This window comes from Euprymna scolopes, chromosome 19 (assembly GCF_053919585.1).
Source record: "Euprymna scolopes isolate OS-2025 chromosome 19, ASM5391958v1, whole genome shotgun sequence".
Taxonomy (NCBI): Eukaryota; Metazoa; Mollusca; class Cephalopoda; order Sepiida; family Sepiolidae; genus Euprymna; species Euprymna scolopes.
This window is the reverse complement of record NC_136500.1, coordinates 132120326-132139426: the sequence shown is the minus strand read 5'-3', so window position 1 is coordinate 132139426 and position 19101 is coordinate 132120326. Positions and strand designations below refer to the sequence as shown.

The 19101-nt window shown below is 37.0% G+C and overlaps 2 protein-coding genes across 2 annotated transcripts in view; one reads left to right on the top strand and one right to left on the bottom strand.

Annotated features, from left to right (window-relative positions):
• Positions 1 to 521: 521 nt before the first annotated feature.
• On the top strand, positions 522 to 4642 carry LOC145240370 (uncharacterized). The gene is made up of 3 exons (XM_080103950.1): positions 522 to 2110; positions 2273 to 3580; positions 4636 to 4642. Exons 1-3 carry the CDS (start codon positions 522 to 524, stop codon positions 4640 to 4642), a joined length of 2904 nt encoding a protein of 967 aa, XP_079960076.1.
• A 1402-nt stretch (positions 4643 to 6044) lies between these two features.
• The window catches only part of LOC145239986 (uncharacterized), a 27451-nt gene continuing 14394 nt past the window's right edge, over positions 6045 to 19101 (bottom strand). Inside the window, exon 2 of the mRNA XM_080103566.1 lies at positions 6045 to 12252. Coding sequence (XP_079959692.1) covers positions 10415 to 11635 — 1221 coding nt within the window. The 5' untranslated portion in view covers positions 11636 to 12252 and the 3' untranslated portion in view covers positions 6045 to 10414. The remainder of the gene's footprint in view (positions 12253 to 19101) is intronic.

Sequence of the window (19101 nt, the reverse complement as noted above, 5' to 3'; positions counted from 1 at the left end):
ACGAGGTAGTAAAAGAAGCAATTCTTAAAAGTTATGAACTCGTCCCACAAGCTTACCAACAGGAGTTCAGAAACTCAAAGAAAAGCGAGGGACAAACCTACGTTAAACTCAAAGAGAATTATTTTGATCGGTGGTGCAATGCCAAAAACATAGAGGGTAACTTCAACAAATTGAAACAACTCATGTTAATTGAGGAATTTCAAAACTGCATACCCGATGACATGAGGATACACCTGACCGACAAAAAGGCTGAAACAGCAATCGATATAGCCACGGCAGCCGACGAATACATATTGACTCACAAGAGAAGCAGGGCAAAACTACAGGGACCCATGCAGTCACAGGTCAGGGAACATTGTGCAGTAAAGACACTGTACGAAAATCAACAAGTACCCATCAGAAATCCCCTCAACACAACCAACTGACCAGTACTGGGACGGGAAGCGAGACCTATAGTATGCTTCAACTGTGGGAAACCAGGTCATGTAGCTGCGAAGTGTCAGGCGAAACGATTCACAGAGATGAATCGGAATACCCCAGCCAAACCACAAGGGGCGATATCTCAGGGAATAGATGAAACGTACGAACCCTTCATATCGAAAGGATATATCGCGCGAGATAAGGAAGGTCAAGGGGAACCCATTAACATTCTCAGGGACACGGGAGCATCCCAATCCCTAGTGAAAAGAGGATGCATGCCTAAAGAAGCGACAAGAGCCGCAGGTAGAGCAACCACGATAAGGGGCATAGGAAACAGACCCATAACGATTCCACTATTTAAAGTCCACTTAGTGTCGGATTGGGGCTCAGGAGAAATAACTGTAGGCGTAATTGACGAATTACCAATGACAGGGGTAGCCATGATACTAGGAAATGACATCGCAAAATATCAAGACGGGAAACCCATAGGGGTGATCACAAGAAGTAGAGCGATAGAGAGGGGAAATGTAGAAGACAAGCCGTCAGGGGAAAAACAACCGAGACCGGTGGTAACACCCCAACCTTGTTTACCCGTGCCACGACAAGTGCTGATCAAGGAGCAACAGAATGACGGCGACCTAAAACCCTTATTCTGTCGGGTTGGAGAAGAATATCCTAACAAATCAAAAAGTCAATATTTCCTCAATAGGGGCGTACTAATGAGGAAATGGAATGCCCCCAAGACAAAGGGAGAGTCGGGAGATACTGTGCGGGAACAAGTAATGGTACCCGACATGTATCGAGAGGATATCATGAAAGTGGCACATGAGATACCACTGGCGGGCCACCTAGGTGTCAACAAAACCCTAGAAAAGTTGACCAGACATTTCTACTGGCCAGGAATCGTGGGAGATGTCAAAACGTTCTGTAGAACTTGTGGGACGTGCCAAAAGACTGGAAAACCCAACCAGAATATTCCCCCGGCCCCACTCCAACCTATACCGGCAGTGGAAGAACCGTTTAGTAGGGTAATAGTGGACTGTGTAGGACCGCTACCCAAAACCAAAACAGGACACAAATTTATATTAACTATAATGTGCGCGTCCACAAGGTTTGCAGAGGTGATCCCACTGCGCAACATATCAACGAAAAAGGTGGTAGATGCCCTGATAAACTTTTTCACTAAAATGGGGCTACCCAGAACCATACAGACAGACCAAGGATCTAATTTTATGTCGAGGCTATTCGAGCAGGCTACGGAGCAACTGGGAATCACCCACATAAAATCCAGCGCTTATCACCCTCAATCGCAGGGGGCTCTGGAACGCTTCCACGCCACCCTGAAAACCATGCTCAGGGGCTATTGTATGGAACACGATGCCGAATGGGATCAGGGGATCCCATTTGTGCTTTTCGCAGCTCGAGAAGCCGTCCAAGACTTGTTGGGGTTCAGTCCCTTCGATCTAGTCTTCGGTCATCAGGTACGAGGACCATTAAAAATGATAAAAGAGAAATGGGTCAGCGATGAACCCTTGCCAAATAACATGACGGATTACGTCACTAAAATGCGACAAACTTTAGCCGAAACACGGAAGTTAACTAAGACCCACCTAGAAAGTAGTCAGAGGGTCATGAAGACCACATACGATAAAAAGGCAGTAGATAGAAAGTTCGAAGAAGGAGAGGAAGTGTTAGTACTCATACCCCTGAATGGTCAACCATTCAAGTCGAAATATCAGGGACCGTACACAATTACTGAAAAGATAAGTCCACTAAAGTATAAGATATCTACCCCCAAGCGTAGAAACAAAACTCAAGTATGTCATGCGAACATGATGAAAAAATATTTCAGGAGGGCGGGAGAAAAATCAATATTGACAGCACAGTGTCACAATGAAGCTGTAAGTGATGAGTATCCCGAAAGAGATCTTCCTGTAGAAAAGGACCCACCCATTAAGTTAAAGAATTCGGAGATAATGAGTAACCTAGGGTGCAAACTTGCACACTTACCGCCGAAAGAAGGGCAAAAGTTACAAGGAATGGTAACAGAATATAGCGACCTATTTGCTGACGCACCTACGCGCACAAGAGCAATAGTGCACGACGTTGAGCTAAAGGAGAGCGAACCAATTAAACAACATCCGTATCGCATAAGTCCGAAGAAATTAGAGATAATGAAAACGGAGATAGACTACATGCTCGAACACGAGATAATAGAGCCCAGTCAAAGTGAATGGGCATCACCGTGCGTGCTGGTCGATAAACCGGACGGAACAGTGAGATTCTGTACAGATTATCGCAGAGTGAACGCGATAACCAAGGCAGACGCATACCCTATGCCACGAATAGACGACTATATAGATAAGATAGGACATGCCAAATACATCACCAAATGCGACCTTCTTAAGGGATACTGGGCAGTGCCTCTAACCGAGAGAGCCAAGCAAATATCGGCGTTTGTAACCCCAGAAGGAGCATACCAATATCACGTAATGCCATTTGGGATGAAGAATTCCCAAGCAACATTTGTAAGACTGATGAACACATGCCTTGCTGGGATTAAAAACGTAGATAGATATGTCGATGACATAGTCATTTACAATGACACATGGGCAGAACATATCGAAACAATTGAAAAAGTATTTAAGAGGTTAAGAACGGCCAAATTAACCATAAACTTAGCTAACACAGAGTTCTGCCAGGCCGAGGTCAAATATCTAGGGCATGTGGTTGGCCATGGGAAGATCACCCCAGCAAAGGCCGAAGTAGAAGAGATAAAGAATTATCCCATACCAAAAAATGTTAGGAGTTTAAGGAGATTCCTGGGCATGGCAGGGTATTACCGCCGGTTCTGCAGGAATTTTGCATGTCTCACTGCGCCACTGACAGAGCTGTTGAAAAAGCACAAGCGATTTCAATGGACACCCGAATGTCAAGAAGCAGCTGAGAAGATCAAGCTAATGTTAAGCAGCGAGCCAGTGTTAAAGGCTCCATCGTTTGACAAACCCTTCAGTGTGGCGGTAGATGCCAGCAATAGTGGGATAGGAGCAGTACTGTTACAAATGGGGGAGGATGATCAACTACACCCAGTCAGTTACTACTCAAAGAAACTGAGCAAGTTTCAAAAATCCTACTCCACAATAGAGAAGGAAGCTTTGGCGTTAGTGATGAGTTTATCTCATTTTGAAGTCTATGTATCCTCGGTGCATGGCGCGACTATCCTATACACAGACCACAAACTGTTGATATACGTCAATAGAATGAAAAATAAAAACCGGCGAGTACTCTCCTGGAGTCTCATATTGCAGGAATTCGACCTAGACATCAGACACGTAAGGGGTCGGGATAACGCCTTATCACGTAGATTCGAAACAGAAAGGGAAGAAAAGGGGCGGGGGAAAATTCATAAAATAGCTGTAGGAAAAAGTGATGGAAACTCCACGAACATCATTTCTTTAGAGTGACACAAGTTGGTGTCCTTAATCTCAAATATTATTTTCTTGTCTCATACGAGTAATTTTATTTTAAATACATATAAATATAAAAAAAAAGAGGAACAATTCTCTTTTTTTTTTCTCTTATGGAGGAAGGTGTTAAGAGAAACATTTTCACACCCTTCATATATATCAATTAAGCAGACACCCCTTCCCACACCCAATCCTTAGCAGACGGAGTCAAAATGAGGCTGGCCGAGCGACCTAGATTTCTATACCCACGCAATGACCTTCAACTGTCACCAACAAGAAAAACGCGGGAGAATCAAAGCAGTTCGACGAAGGCGGTGGACACGGAAACATGTGTGGGGGCATTCTGCTCGAAAAATGGAAACACCGCGGTTGATTCGTATGGTGAAAAAAAAAAAAAAGAAAAAACATCTCGTCAAGAAACAGGCTCGTGGTACCGTCACAGTATGTACACCTTCTCACTCTTTCTCTCTCTATCTACTACTGGTTCCTGAGAACACCTTCGCGTAGCTGACTGCTAACTGACGTCAACCATCTATCCTTTGCCTTTGTCTACACGCTGGACTATCATTCTTATATCTACTATATTACTCACTTCTTTTCCCACGCACGAACAAACAATAGTGACCTGAACTTGAGATGAACACACATTTCCTTTTTCTTTCTACAATACCAATCCCACAACAAACGATGGTTACACCCGCGCGGACATGAACACATGTTATATGTAAAACATACATTCTTTCAATAGTAAATAAATGACATGTTTATCTTATCCATCAATTGAGTTTTTGTTTTCTTCAATTCCATTTGTTTCATTATTCTTTTGTAACGGGATTGGGATTTATATATCCTAGTCCCCTACACCTTCCAGTTTACTGATTAGAAATGTCTAATCTCGCTAATACTCATCCAGTGATATGCAAACAATGCATAGGAGATTTCGCTGTTCAAATAAGTTCAAATGCCTTTGCTAAAATTCCTTGTGATCTAACCATTAAGCAGACTGCTAATCATGATTCCAAAACAAAAGGTGGTATGACAGGCTTCAACACTAACAAGAGAGCTGTCAACAGATGGATATGGTCCCATCATGCGAGAGGGTCTATTACCCGTGAATGTGAAACCATGGCTGGCAAAGGAGAACGAAGTGGAACGCGATCAGATCTCTTACATAGTCGGATGAAACATGATAGGTTTGCTATTGTAAAGACAATGGACACAATAAACAGCATATTTAATCCATTTGAGTATGAACCAGCTGAGTTGATTCATATTGCATCAGGATTTGTTGCGACACAAGATGTTCAAAATGATCTGCAATTTGCTAAAGCAAGAGGCGAATCAGAATTTGAAAATTTCTGTGGGCAGCGCCTACAAATAGGAGTTGTTTTTTTTTCCCCTCCGATGAAAAGAATGAATTTGAAGATATTCTCCAGTATGTCTAAAAAATCTAGGCATCATGTCCACGGAAAGGATATAAATTTGGAAGCAGATAGAAATCTCCTAGCAAGATTGGTTGTGATTGGTAGAATCAGGAACATTAATCTCCAAGAATTACTATCATATTCCTTAGGTCCACTACGATTGTCCATTGCAAATTCACATGGATCGCTGGTTAAAACTAATAACGCAATCTTCGTGCATGCGTTAGAAAGCCATGCAAACAATACTATTGTTGAGAACCTTATAGTAGGTGGCATATATATAGTGGATGGTATGTCGCTGATACACCAATTAAATTTAAACAAATTACAAGGAGAAAGAACATTTCTTAATCTTGCTTTTGTTATTTTGAAAAGTTCAGTGAACAGGACAAAATCGAATCATTCTAAAGAAATCCATTTTGTTAATTATACATACCAGCCGATTTCTATAAAAAATGTTGAGAGGGATAAAAGAGCCGTTAGTAGCTCTCAGATAAGAATTCATGGTCAGTTCCTTCCTCAGCAACAGAAGAAATTTCTTTCTAGTGGAGAGAATAAAAAAGCATTAATGGAATTCTTGGATGATATATGGTCTAATGTGTCAACATACGAGCTAAGAGGAGTAAAGGTATTCTTGGTGCATGACAAGAAATGTCGTTCTTTCTCACCTGGAAAAGAGGCAAGTGATAGTGTCATCAGGTTAGAAGAGACAAGACTGTGTAGCTCACAAGAAGAAGCTGATATACGGATTTATTCGCATGCTTCCTTTGCAGCCAGCACAAGTACAGACATAATCATTATGAGTCCTGATACTAATGTGTTTGTAATTGGAGTTGCTTTACAAAATCTCATTCCAGCACATTTATACTTCCACACGGGAAGAGGAAAAAATTTGCGAACAATACACATCAGGATAATAAAAGACAGCATTTGAGATTCCATCAGCCAAGCCTTGATTGGTCTACATTGTTTTACCGGATGTGATAGTGTCAGTTCGTTTTACGGAAAGGGCAAAAAGAAAGCACTTAGTTTATTACTGAGAGAGAATGAGTTTTGTTATTCAGTGATATTGGTAATGAATTTTATGTCAAACCAAACACAGCAAAATTATTGGAAATGTTTGTTTGCAGGTTGTATGGCCAACAAAATGTCACAAGTGTTAATGAAGCCAGATACAGCATGTTTAGATTCCAAATAAAATTGGAAATCACAATCCAAATCAAGATGCCCTGAGTTAACACATCAAGCGAGCTATCAAGCAGGTATGTTTTATGAATAATCTTAAAATTCCAATCATATGTAAAATTTAAGTATATGGAGTTTCATTGTTATTTGCTTATTAGAAAAGATAAAAATGATTCAATATTAATGTTCATTTCCTTCTTTTTTCAGGTGTCTATAAAAGGAGCCTCCATGCAAATCCCGATATACCATCCCCTGATTGTCATGGACGGAAGATAGAAAATGGAGATTTAGTAATCCATTGGATGAATCTTCTTCCTGCTCCAGACATGGATTTAATTAACTGCTTTGCCAAATGTAAAAAAAGTCAATGTAATAGTGTAAACATTTGTACATGTCTACAAAACAGAGTCCCATGCACAGATATGTGCAAGTGTGCAAGAGATTCTTGTTATAAAATTAGAAATATTGGTCAAGATGATGATGATGATGATGATGATGATGGAGATGATGGTAGAGATGATGATGACACTGTTGGTGATGATGATGAAGTAGCATAATCAGTGATCAGTTTTAAATAAAAGCATATATGATCTTAATTACTAACATGTTATTTGTTTAACTTTCATTAAAAAAAATTTTTTTTTTTCCTTCAAACCTGCGTTATTATTCATAGATTCAAGAAATAAAAATACTCCAAGAAATATAGGTTAAATTTCTTTAAATGAAAATTTACAAACATTGTATATTTTACCAAGTTGATGTGTATGAACCAGTTTTTAAAATGATACAAAATCGCAGCTCTACCTCAGGTTAAAATGACCTTACTACATACAAAATATAGCAATAAATTTGTAGTACTAGTAATATTTATTATTTTTTTTGCATGAAAGTCACCACTTATCAAGGCCTGGATGCCACTCAGGGATAAGGGTTATTGTGTGTAGAGTAATCAATGAGATAGTATAGTAGTAATCATTAGTATTGGAGATTTAATAAGTTGGTGGTTTGTCAGGAATTTGTTTATGTTGGACTTGAAGACATCCAAGTTGTAGTCAGGTGGGAAATAGACAAATGGAAGAGTTCCACAGTCATGCACTTCTGAGAAAGAAGCTCTGCTCATGGAATCTGCATTTGGATTTAGGCACAGATAAAGAGTGGGGGAAAGTTATTGACAGTAGTTTCAGCCAGATGGGTGTTTCTCGTGAAAGATTGGCGAGGGGGGACGAGAGATTGAAGCTCAGACGAGCACATTGGTAGAATACAAATGTCTCTATGTGAGAAATATCAAAATGTAACAAAAATATATCTTTTTAGTTATACACAAAAAAGCTTGAAGTGGTATCAAATAAAATATTTAAAAAAAAAGCTTTTTTTGTCACAAATATTCCCTATTTTAAAGCATAATAAATATATTAAGTGCAATATTTCTATATGAAGTGATGAAGAATTAAATTGAAAATAAAATGTGCTAAGCGAGATGTCTGTATGTTTATCGGTTTGGCTGCTACTAGTGTTTAAGCAAGTCATCATGTTCTATTTGAATGATTGTCGGCCATCTTTAGATATGGCCGCCGTTCTCATTAATGCGCAACATTTGTGCTTGTGAAAAAAAATATGATGTTCAGGAGTTTATTGGCATTCATTTGACACCATTTTTTCTTCCACCACCAACCAAAGTCACAGAATCAAAAATCTAGAGGGATTTTGATCTTTGGGTCCATAGGCTATAATATTTGTGCAAAATATTTTTTAAAATCCAAAGCATGGTTAATGGGAAAAGTACAAACAAACAAACATATGTTAATTACTAGGTCCAATCTCTCGTTTGTCAGGGGGCCAACAAAGGATTCTTGTGTATTTGTATGAGTAAGGTCTTTTTTTATAAGTTTTCTCATGAGTTTGTTCAAGCTGAGATGCCAAACATTAATCAACTACTCAGATATTCTTTAAGTGCAATTGTTTGAATCGTTCACCAGGCACATTTGTCTCTTTTTTTTCATTTTTCTTAAACTTTTTCTTCTAGGGGATGGGACATCCAACCAGATGTCTGACATTTACCCCTATTTTAGTGAGTCCAACCAAGAGATCTTTTCAGGATTCTAGCCGTATGAATTTGCATATGTTCTGTTAAACTACTACAATCAGTATTTCCTCATCAAATGGAAGTCTTCCACTCTTGAGGCATCACTATCTAAATACTCCTGGTTAAGATTCTGCATCACTATCTATATACTCCTGGTTAAGATTCTCCAGGAACTTTATGTTGTTCCCATCCTTGTTTTCTTGCGTCTATCTCAATTTCCATGTATTTTGTTTTTTTCTTTCTTGCAATCTGTGTAGCTGGTTAATCATATACATCAGCAGTATTTTCCAGTATGACACCCCCAAAGTTTTCAGAAAGTTTTGTGATAGAGTTTTTTTTAAATAGTCCCTAACAATTTCCATTATCATATGTTTAGTTTTTGATATACTGCTTTATAGTTATTTTGGTTGCTCAATGCATGGTTTATTTCAGTAAGGCCAAGACCCCTTTCTTTTTGTAATAGGTGTATCTTGTCTATACATTGGTTTCGGTATGTTATTTTATGTAAGTTTAGTAGTTTTCTGGTTTTTGTATTGAGCTTATTTGAGGGCAGTAAAAAAACATATGAAATGACATGGATTGCAAGCTGGTTTATTTTTACATAATAAAGACTCAAAGTTCAAAAGATATGGGTGTCACATACTCTGTAGAAAACATAAATTCTTGTGTATTTGTATGTTGATTTTCTCAAAATATCATATACTTCACATGAATATAGTTTTCATATGACGTTACAAGTTGAAACTTCCAAGAGAGTTGTACACATTTCACCAGACTAGGTCTTATCTTCATTGTCACTTTTATGTAATAAAGATTCACAGTTCAGAAAATATGTCTTTTATCCAGAGTATATTTACCTTTTACTAAGGTTGCTTTTTTTCTCCTTCTTGTCCCATATCAATAAGTCATCTGTAGGAATTGGATATTCATCGTTGATGGTGTATAACTTATTTTCAACTGTTCTTTTTGGCATATATATATTTTTTTCATAGGCATCCCACTTATCAAGGCCAAGAGGTCACTCGAGGATAAGGGTTAAAGAGTGTACAGTAGAAATTGGATAATATAGTAATAGTTAGTAATGGAAATTCAGTAACCCTGTTAACTTATATGGAACGGCTAATCAAAAACTTGTTTACATTAGACTTGAAGACAATCATATTGTAATCAGCTTTAAAGCAGAAAAACGGGAAAAAATTCCATAGGCGGGCAGTTCTAAGGAAGAAGCTGTGCTCATGGAATCTACGTTTAGGTTTAGGCACAGATAACAAATGAGGGAAATTAGTGATAGTGTTTTCTTGTAGACGAGTATTTCTTGTGAAAGTTTGGCAAGGGGGACAATAGATTGGAGCTCAGCCAAGCACTTGCCATGAAAAAAGCGATAACGCAGAGACAAACTCACAACTTTCCTTCTGTGAGAAAGAGGTTGCAGGGAAGAGAAAAGGACATCCCCTACAAGGCTACAAAGCCTATTTTGGACTCTATCAAGGCAGGATAAGTCCTTTCTAGCAGCTCCTGCCCAAATATGGAACAGTATTCTATCCTTGGACGTACCTGGCTCTTATATAAATAGAGAATAGCATCAGCAGTGAGATATCTACTGAATCGATAGGATTCCACCATTTTTCCAGCAGCCTTGGCAACGGCTTTAATGTACATGTTACATTTAAGATCAGGAGTAAAGGTTAAGCCCAGAAGCTTGTCAAAACATGAGGTATATGTACCCAGGATATTCTGCTGCATTCGATATTCAACTTTTTACTGATCGTCCAGTAAAGGTAGTATGAATTCGGATAGATTCACAGTTCAGAAGATATCCCTTCTATTTTTTTTATTTATTCTACTTCAGTGTGTATTAACATATGGTTTTTTAAGGGTGACTTCTGTGAAAAGGAAACCCCACATACCTCACAAGAATATGGTTTTTCTCCAGTATGAATTCGGATATGCTGTGTTAAACTACTTTTCTTGGCAAACAATTTGCCACAAATTTCACATGAATATGGTTTCTCTCCAGTGTGTGTTCTCATATGGATTTGTAAATTTTGTTTCATTATAAATGAGAAATCACAAACTTCACAAGAGTATCGTTTCTCACCAGTGTGTATTTTTATATGCAAGTTTAATGTACTTTTCTGTGAAAAGGATTTACCACACGTTTCACAAGTATGTGGCTTTTCTCCAGTATGAGTTCGTATATGTTTGTTCAAATAAATTTTAGCTACAAATGATTTGCTACAAATTTCACAAGAATATGGTTTCTCCCCTGAATGGGCTCGAATGTGATGGATTAACCAGCTTTTCGTGGAAAATGAAGTGTTACATATTTCACAATGGAATGGTTTTTCACCTGAATGTGTTCGATGATGATGATTTAGATGACTCTTTTTCGAGAAAGATTTATCGCATATTTCACAAGAATATGGTTTCTCTCCAGTGTGAATTCTCATATGTGGTTTTAAGGCTGATTTCTGTGTAAACGAGGCTTTACATATTTCACAGGAATATGGTTTCTCTCCAGTATGTATTCGAATATGTTCGTTTAAATTCACACTTTCTGAAAAGCATTTTCCACATACTTCACAAGGATATGGCTTTTCCCCAGTATGTGTTCGGGTATGTCGTTTTAAATGAGCTTTCCACATAAATGGTCTTCCACATGTTTCACAAGAAAATGGCTTTTCACCTGAATGTGTTCGGTGATGATTATTTAAATGGCTTTTCTTTGAAAATGATTTATCACATATTTCACAAGAGTATGGTTTCTCTCCAGTATGAATTCTCATGTGTGGTTTTAGGTAAGATTTTTGTGTAAAAGAAGTTTTACATATTTCACAAGAATATGGTTTCTCTCCTGTATGTGTTCGGATATGTTGAGTTAGATTCACACTTTCGGAAAAAGATTTGTTACATATTTCACAGGTATGTGGTTTCTCCCCAGAGTGTGTTCTTGCATGACGTTTTAAATTTGCTTTCCTAAGAAATATCCGTGCACAAATTTCACATGGAAATACCTTTGCTTCTCTTTGTACCTCAACATGATTGAATATTGACATTTTCAGAAAAATTAGATTTTTCTCTGAATTGCATTTATGTTTTATTTCACTAGAATTGTTATTTTGTTACATGAATCGTTTAAATCTTTAATTATTTGAATTTTCAAATTATTATATTTTCACTTTCTATTTGTCTTGGATATCATCCATTTAAACAAATTTTAAAGAGATTTATTTTTGATGTGTTCTCACTTTCCTTTAGAGATCAACATCCACTTTAATAGTTGGTTGCCGTGGTGAAAATATGTTCTAAAAAGACAATTATTGATATTCTTACACATATTTCACATGGAAATAGCTTTTCTATACTTCAATAGGATGCTTATTACAATTTTCACATCATTTAGATTTTTAATGTTTTTAAATTTTCCATTTGTCTCAGAAATCATCCGTTTAAACAACTTTAAAAATGATTCAGTTTTTGATACGCTTGTACCTTACTTTTATTATAAGCATCCACTAAAATAATTTGCCATGATGAAATTATTTTCTAAAAGTCAATGATTGACCTCCTTAAAACATCCACAAGTTTTCAAATATTTAAGTCTTTACTTTTGGCTCAGATAGAAATCCTCATCTATTAGAACGGTTGAAGCATTACTTTCTTGCAGGATTACCTGTAAAAACAAAAGGAAATAAAGATATATACAATTTCAAAATGTTAATAAAATTATCGAAATCCTCAATTTAAGATTTGATCTCATGCATAAATCCAATTTATTTTTTTATAAATATATTATTACACTTAATTCATTTTATCTCTTTTCATGTGTAAAAAATGTAATATCTAAGAAATCATCAGATTAACAAAAATTGATGGCTCTATTTTTGTTACATTTTATTTCATTCTTTTCAATTTATAAATGAACGATGAAAGAGGGTTTCACTTTTCTAGAATGCATCTATCTCACTCTTTTCGTGCCTCAAGAAATTCAGGATATACAGAAGAAAATAGAATACTGTAAAAATAGTACGAGGGGACTGCAATAAGTAATGCCCCTGACCCACTTCCAGTTGTCTGATCTAGCTGAAAGTTTGCATGTGCAATGATTTATATCTCTACGGGTTATGTGGCAAATTACAGCTCTGAACGAACTGTGGTTTCTGTTTTATATGTGGTTGAACTGAGTCAGATGTGAAATGGAGGCTGTTGAATGTCGAGCAGTGATCTGGTTTTTGTATTTGAAAGGACGCACACCACAGGATCCTTTTGATGAAATGAAAGAAACTTATGGTGATAATGCCCCATCATATGACCTTGTAAAACGCTGCATCGTGAATTCAAACATGGCCGGAAGTCTGTGGAAACAGCTCCCAGACCTGGTCGCACCCCCTTCTGCCATTGATGATGCATCTGTCCATCAAGTTGAGGCTGCCATTTTTGAAGAATGGCGCATTACTATTCGCCAAATAGTCCAAGATGTCAAGATTAGTACAGGGTCCGTGGAAACTATCATTCATGACCATTTGCATATGCATAAGGTGTCTGCCAGATGGATTCCCAGGTTGCTCACACCATTCCAGAAGCAAGAACGTGTCTAGTGCTCGATGAATTTGGAAATGTTTCAAGAAGATGAGTCAAAGTTTTTCAAAAGACTGATTATACAGGATGTAACCTGAGTCAATCACTATGATCCAGAGACAAAAGCACAGTCAATGCAGTGGAAGCACTTGGACTCACAACCTTCAAAGAAGGTAAAGGTGCAGCCCTCCACTGGCAAGGTCATGCTCACAGTCTACTGGGACCAGGACGGAAGTGATGACAGATTTCCTGGCAAAGGATACCACAATTACAGGAGCCTATTATGCTTCAATTTTGAGGAAATTAAGGGAAGCTATAAAATCAAGGTGGGGCAAGATCAGCAAAGATACCCTCCTCCTGCAGGACAACGCTCCGGTCCACAACTCGCATGTCGCCAGATCAGAAGCACAGGTTTGTGGTTATGAAATCCTTCCCCATCCTCCCTACTCTCCTGACCTTGCATCCTCTGACTTTCACCTCTTCCCTGCCATGAAGTTGTTTTTAAAAGGAAAGCATTTCCCAGATGATGCAGCCTTGATTTCTGAAGCCACGTCGTGATTGGAGGACCAACCTGGTGTGTTCTACAAAAACGGTCTCCAGAGCTGCATCAAACGATGGGAGAAATGTATAACTCTGGGTGGTTCCTATGTAAAGAAAGACTAATAACTGTGCCAAGTTTCGTTGCTCTACTGCTATGGGAAGTGGGTCAGGGGCATTATTTATTGCATGCCCTTGGTATATGATGGATCTAAACTTATTACACAATCACTGCAATTTTAATTTTCAAATTAAATGATAAGCAAAATTTATAATTATCCGCATCTATTTTGCTAACAACATTTCCTTTTATGGGATGAGCCATTCATTGAAAATCCAGGGATTAAGGAAAAAAATTTTAATAATTATTTGTACTCCTTTATGAAACAATGAATTTTGTTGTAATTCTACATGATTTTACTCATTAGATAATCATGCATGTGATATTCTTGAATATGGTGGACTTGTATGAGCTGTTCATTGTCAATGTCCTCAGTACACCAGGATTGTACATAGACATGCAAGTCTATGCTCTGCAATGTGAATGTTTGACCGGCTGGTGAGCTGGTTTGTTTATATTTGGCCTTATCAACATCACTGCTTCTGAATATACTCTAGAATGCACCTATAAGAGGAAATTTCTTCCTGCCACAACTTAATTTTAAAATTATTGAACTTCCTTTGGTCCAGGTATATAAGAGATTTATGGTCCTTGAAAATTATAAATACATGATAATACAGAAAATAGTGGTATATGAAAACCACACATTTTATGGAAAATGCTTCTCTTTCTATAGTTGACCAGTTCCTTTCTGTGGCATTAAATGTGTTCAATGTGGCAGCAATTATTTCTTTTTTACTGTCACGTGCTTCTTATATTAATACTATGCTGCACACTGTGTCACTGGCATTTATTTTTAAGGTGAATGAACTGGAAAAATCTGGAAATGATATTATGGGTGACAATGCATAGTGAGCATCGCCTGTCCAGATGAATTTCACTTTGTCTCTGTTTAATGAATGAATCAGAGCTAATAACAGTGAGAAGTTATTTGTCCTTGGTTTCAAAGAATTGTTTGATTCAGAGCAGGTGTCCTATCAGACTTCTTAGTTTTCTTGTAGTTGATGTATCCCATGAATTCGCTCTGAATCAATGATCCGACCCAAAAATTTGGCTTCATATGCCATTTTTGGATTCAGTTTGAGCCCATATGCTCCGAATGCTGTGAACAGCTATCTCAATGCTGTTATGTATTCATCGAATGTGTGAGCATGCACCAGGCTCTCATCAATGTATGATGATATATTTTCTGTTGTGTTCATCATGTCCAAGGCTTCAGCTATTCACACAGGAATATGTGGCCTGCTGCGGTAAGGCTGCATGAGAGACGGGTGTGCTAAAAACATCACCTCAAGTGAAGGCTGTTTTATGTCTATCAAATTTTACCACCTAAAGTTTCCAGTATCCACTCTTCAGGTCTAATCTGGCATAATATGTTTCCTTCCCCTATTCTGTGAAAAAGCTGGTTCATCATGGATATGGGATATGGATTCAGATCTTTTAAAATTGTGTTAAGTATGCATTCTAAATTTTCAACTAAACTGACCATGATCTTTTTCTTTAATGCAAAGGTTATTGAAATCTTTGTGTTTTTAGCAATAATACACTCCAACAGGTGTTTGTATGTATATGCGTTTATGGATATGTGTATATATGTATATATTTGTGTGTGTATATGTGTATATATATATATGTGTGTATATATATGTGTTTATATATATATATGTGTATATATATGTGTATGTATATCTGTGCGTATATATATGTGCATATATATGTGTGTACATATATGTATATATATATGCGTGTATATATATGTGTATATATATATATATATATATATATATATATGTGTATCAGTTGTTTGTGCTATCAGTTGTTGCCTTTGAATTTTGGAGTATCATGAGGAGTTTTGGGTATCCACACTGGCCTGATGAATGTACCTTTTATATCCTTCTGTATCTATGACATCATGATACCCTATTAGTAAATCTGCTACTCATCCTAGTTCATCTCTACTCTTTGGCAACTGTACATTCAGATGCTCTCATTGCCATGTAAACTTGAGGCTAAAGATCAAAATTTTTTGTACTAATTACAGAAATTGTAGCAACATGCTGATATTACTTCTCTCCTTCACCTTTTATGCAAGTGAATGCTATGATATCATATGCATCGTCATTAATGCATTTCTTCATGGATTTGTTGCCTAAAATGTCCTATCCAAGCAATAAGTGAACATCAACTGAAAACACATGAACTTGCTCACTTTAACATTGCATGAAATTTTGGCACTTACATGTATACCATCTATGTTAATATAGTTTTTAAATCACTTGGGATAAGGTGACTGAGTATAATTATCACTGTGAATATTGAGTTAACATCACTACTGATAAAATTGAATGTCTCAAAATATCAACTCATATCCTTGTAAATGGGGGCATGGTTCTATGTCCAGTTGAATATTATTTATGTGATGTGCTTTATAAATTACATGCATACATTGTGGCCTCACTCCTCATCCATGCCATGCCAAAAATCCTCCTTTTCTAAGTGGGGGAGCATGTTGTTTTTAGCTGATGATCACTTGCTAGTCTGTCCTGTTCTTGTGTACCTATGGCTATTTGGTTGTTCATTAATTGTTCTTGGTACTCTTGTTGTACTAGCTGTTTGGTTGCTGATACTTGGCTCTCATTTTTTTTGGTGAGTTCTCTTGCCTTTTATGAAGCTTTAAAAACCTTCTCTTGCTTTCAGCTATCTTGAACTTTGTATCTGAGTTTGGGCCTAAAATTTTCATAGCTGGGCTTCTTGGAGTACAGTACCTGTGACACTGAATAAAAGTTCAATTGAATGGCTTTGTCAAGGTATTTTTGTGCATCATTTGCAATGTATCCAGCCATGTAGTGTCTATTCATAGTCTTTGTGTGAGAAAATGTCCAGTGCTCACGTTTTCACCTTCTTGAGATGTTATAATTTTTTTTTTATGTTATAATTTTTTTTTACATCAACACTGTGACAATGGTCATAGAAACAAGAATCCAAGGATGGCATGTGTGTATTGTAAAACGTCAGCAACACTCGAACTGTCATTCAAAATTCTTCTATAGAACAAATTTTCAAAGTTTGACATCTAAAAAAATTCTACATAGCCTGACAAATCATCACAAAGTCTGGTGTTCGAATGCATATTAAAACCTCTTGCTAGCATTTTCACAAAGTCAGGCTTTTGAATATGTGTTTTAAATTATCCACAGCATCACAAATTTGCACTTTGACTTTTAATGTGTATTTCACATTCAACCAAATAGTATTTTTATATATCCATTTTACAATAATAATTTTCTTTAATCCAACCAAATCCTATCAGTAATGCCACTTAAATAGAAAAAAGTCCAACTCACTTCAGTTGCATCAATCTTCATCCATCTTAAATAGAAGACCAACGCATCCTCCTCAGATACAATAGTAGCATTCAAATGACATTGTAAATTCTGACCTGTACAGTTTACAAGACTCTGCTAGCTTTTCAAAAACATCACTAGACAAAGCTAGCCTCTCAAAAACACTGCTAGACAAAGCTAGCCTCTCAAAAACACTGCTAGACAAAGCTAGCCTCTCAAAAACACTGCTAGACAAAGCTAGCCTCTCAAAAACACTGCTAGACAAAGCTAGCTTTCTAAACACAAAAAACTCAGTCGAATTGTGATTTTCATTATCCTACGATGATTAGAAAAATGTCACATTGAATCACATTTAAATCTTTTCATTTCTCGACGCTTTAAATTTTCTATGTTCGAATCGAATCATTTAATACTTCCATCTCTCGACACTTTCAATTTTCAAAGTTTAACGTGAATCATTCTAATCTTTTCATTTTTCGACACTTTCAAATAAACAAAAAGAAAAGATTAGAATGATTCACGTTGAACTTGGAAATTTGAAAATGTCAAGAGATGGAAATATGAACGTGTCGAGATATGGAAATATTAAACGATTGTGTGAAAGATTGTTTCTCGACTCAGAGTCGTTTGAACGTACAGTTCATTTGCATGTCAGTGAAAAGAAAAAAGATGAATTTTCAATGAACGTCAAAATGAGGAGAGAGAAAAAAATTGCCGTTTTTTACACATACACCTAGGTAGATACACATGATTTATATTTATATATATATGTATATATATATATATATATATATATATATATAGTCATCCACATATAATACTGTTTCACTGTTTCACAGCTCATCAGTGCAGCTAGACAGGCAACTGCCTCAAGCCAGGATCGAAACCTGACCGCCCAAATGACAGTCGAGGCTTCTCACCATATTACGCTATACATCTGATGCTGAGTGGGTAATGAATTAACAATGTGTTGCCATCGTCTAAATACCTCTGCTCGATTTGTTTACACAAAGAGCGTCACTTAATACACTAATGGTAAGTTGTATATCATTTCCCGAGATGCTCAATCCAAGCTACGGAGCATTATAGTCATCCACTTACAGTACTGTTTCGCTGTTTCAGAGCTCATCAGTGTGGCTAGACAGGAAACTGCCTCAAGCCAGGATCGAAATCCGACCACCCAAATGACAGTCGAGGCTTCTCACCATTACGCTATGCAGCTTATGCTGAGTGGGTAATAAATTAAATGCCTCTGCTCACTCTCTCTCTCTCTATGTATATATATCCGTTCTCCAGGTTTGTTTCTCTTTTATGAAGAGTCCATATTTTCTAACATCAATGCTATATCCTTAGTTTAAATTATTATGTACATTTATTCTGTCCTCATGGGGAAGCATGTAAATGTTGCATCTCTCTTTTACAAGTATTGTAATGATGGATGCTCCAACAAACTACAAGCTCTCGTACCCCCCTCAATGTAATTTCCCCCAACAAACTCGACAAAGAGCAAAGTTCCACCCCTACATAGTAGAGATCTCTAGATGTAAGAAAGCCTTTTACTCTAATAGTTTCTTTCCCAGAACTGCTAGATTTGGAATTCCCTTCTGAGTTCCTGTTTCCCCAACTCTACTGACATGCTAAAGTTCAAGTGTAATATAAACAGACATCTTGCTTTGCTGCTCAAATTCATACAAAGTATCCCTGCGACTTATATCCTCGATAGTAGCCCTTCATCAAAGTGGCACTGTGTCTTGTTTGGGGTTAAAATGTAAAAAGAAAAATTAAATTTGTGTCAGAAACATGTGCACAATGTAAAAAAAACTAATATATTGAAAATGTTCAAAACAAAGAAACCTAAGGCAAGCTTAATGAAGAGCAATACGTGTTTATTATTGTGAAAACACTACAAAACAAACAAAAACACATAATGTCTACGCGGCTT

Bases quoted from the DNA above. Each gene is read 5' to 3' on its own strand.
- LOC145240370 (XM_080103950.1), top strand. From the start codon at position 522: ATGAATCGGAATACCCCAGCCAAACCACAAGGGGCGATATCTCAGGGA. The intron at 2,111-2,272 runs GTTAGTACTCAT...AAAATATTTCAG, and splicing joins TTCGAAGAAGGAGAGGAAGT to GAGGGCGGGAGAAAAATCAA.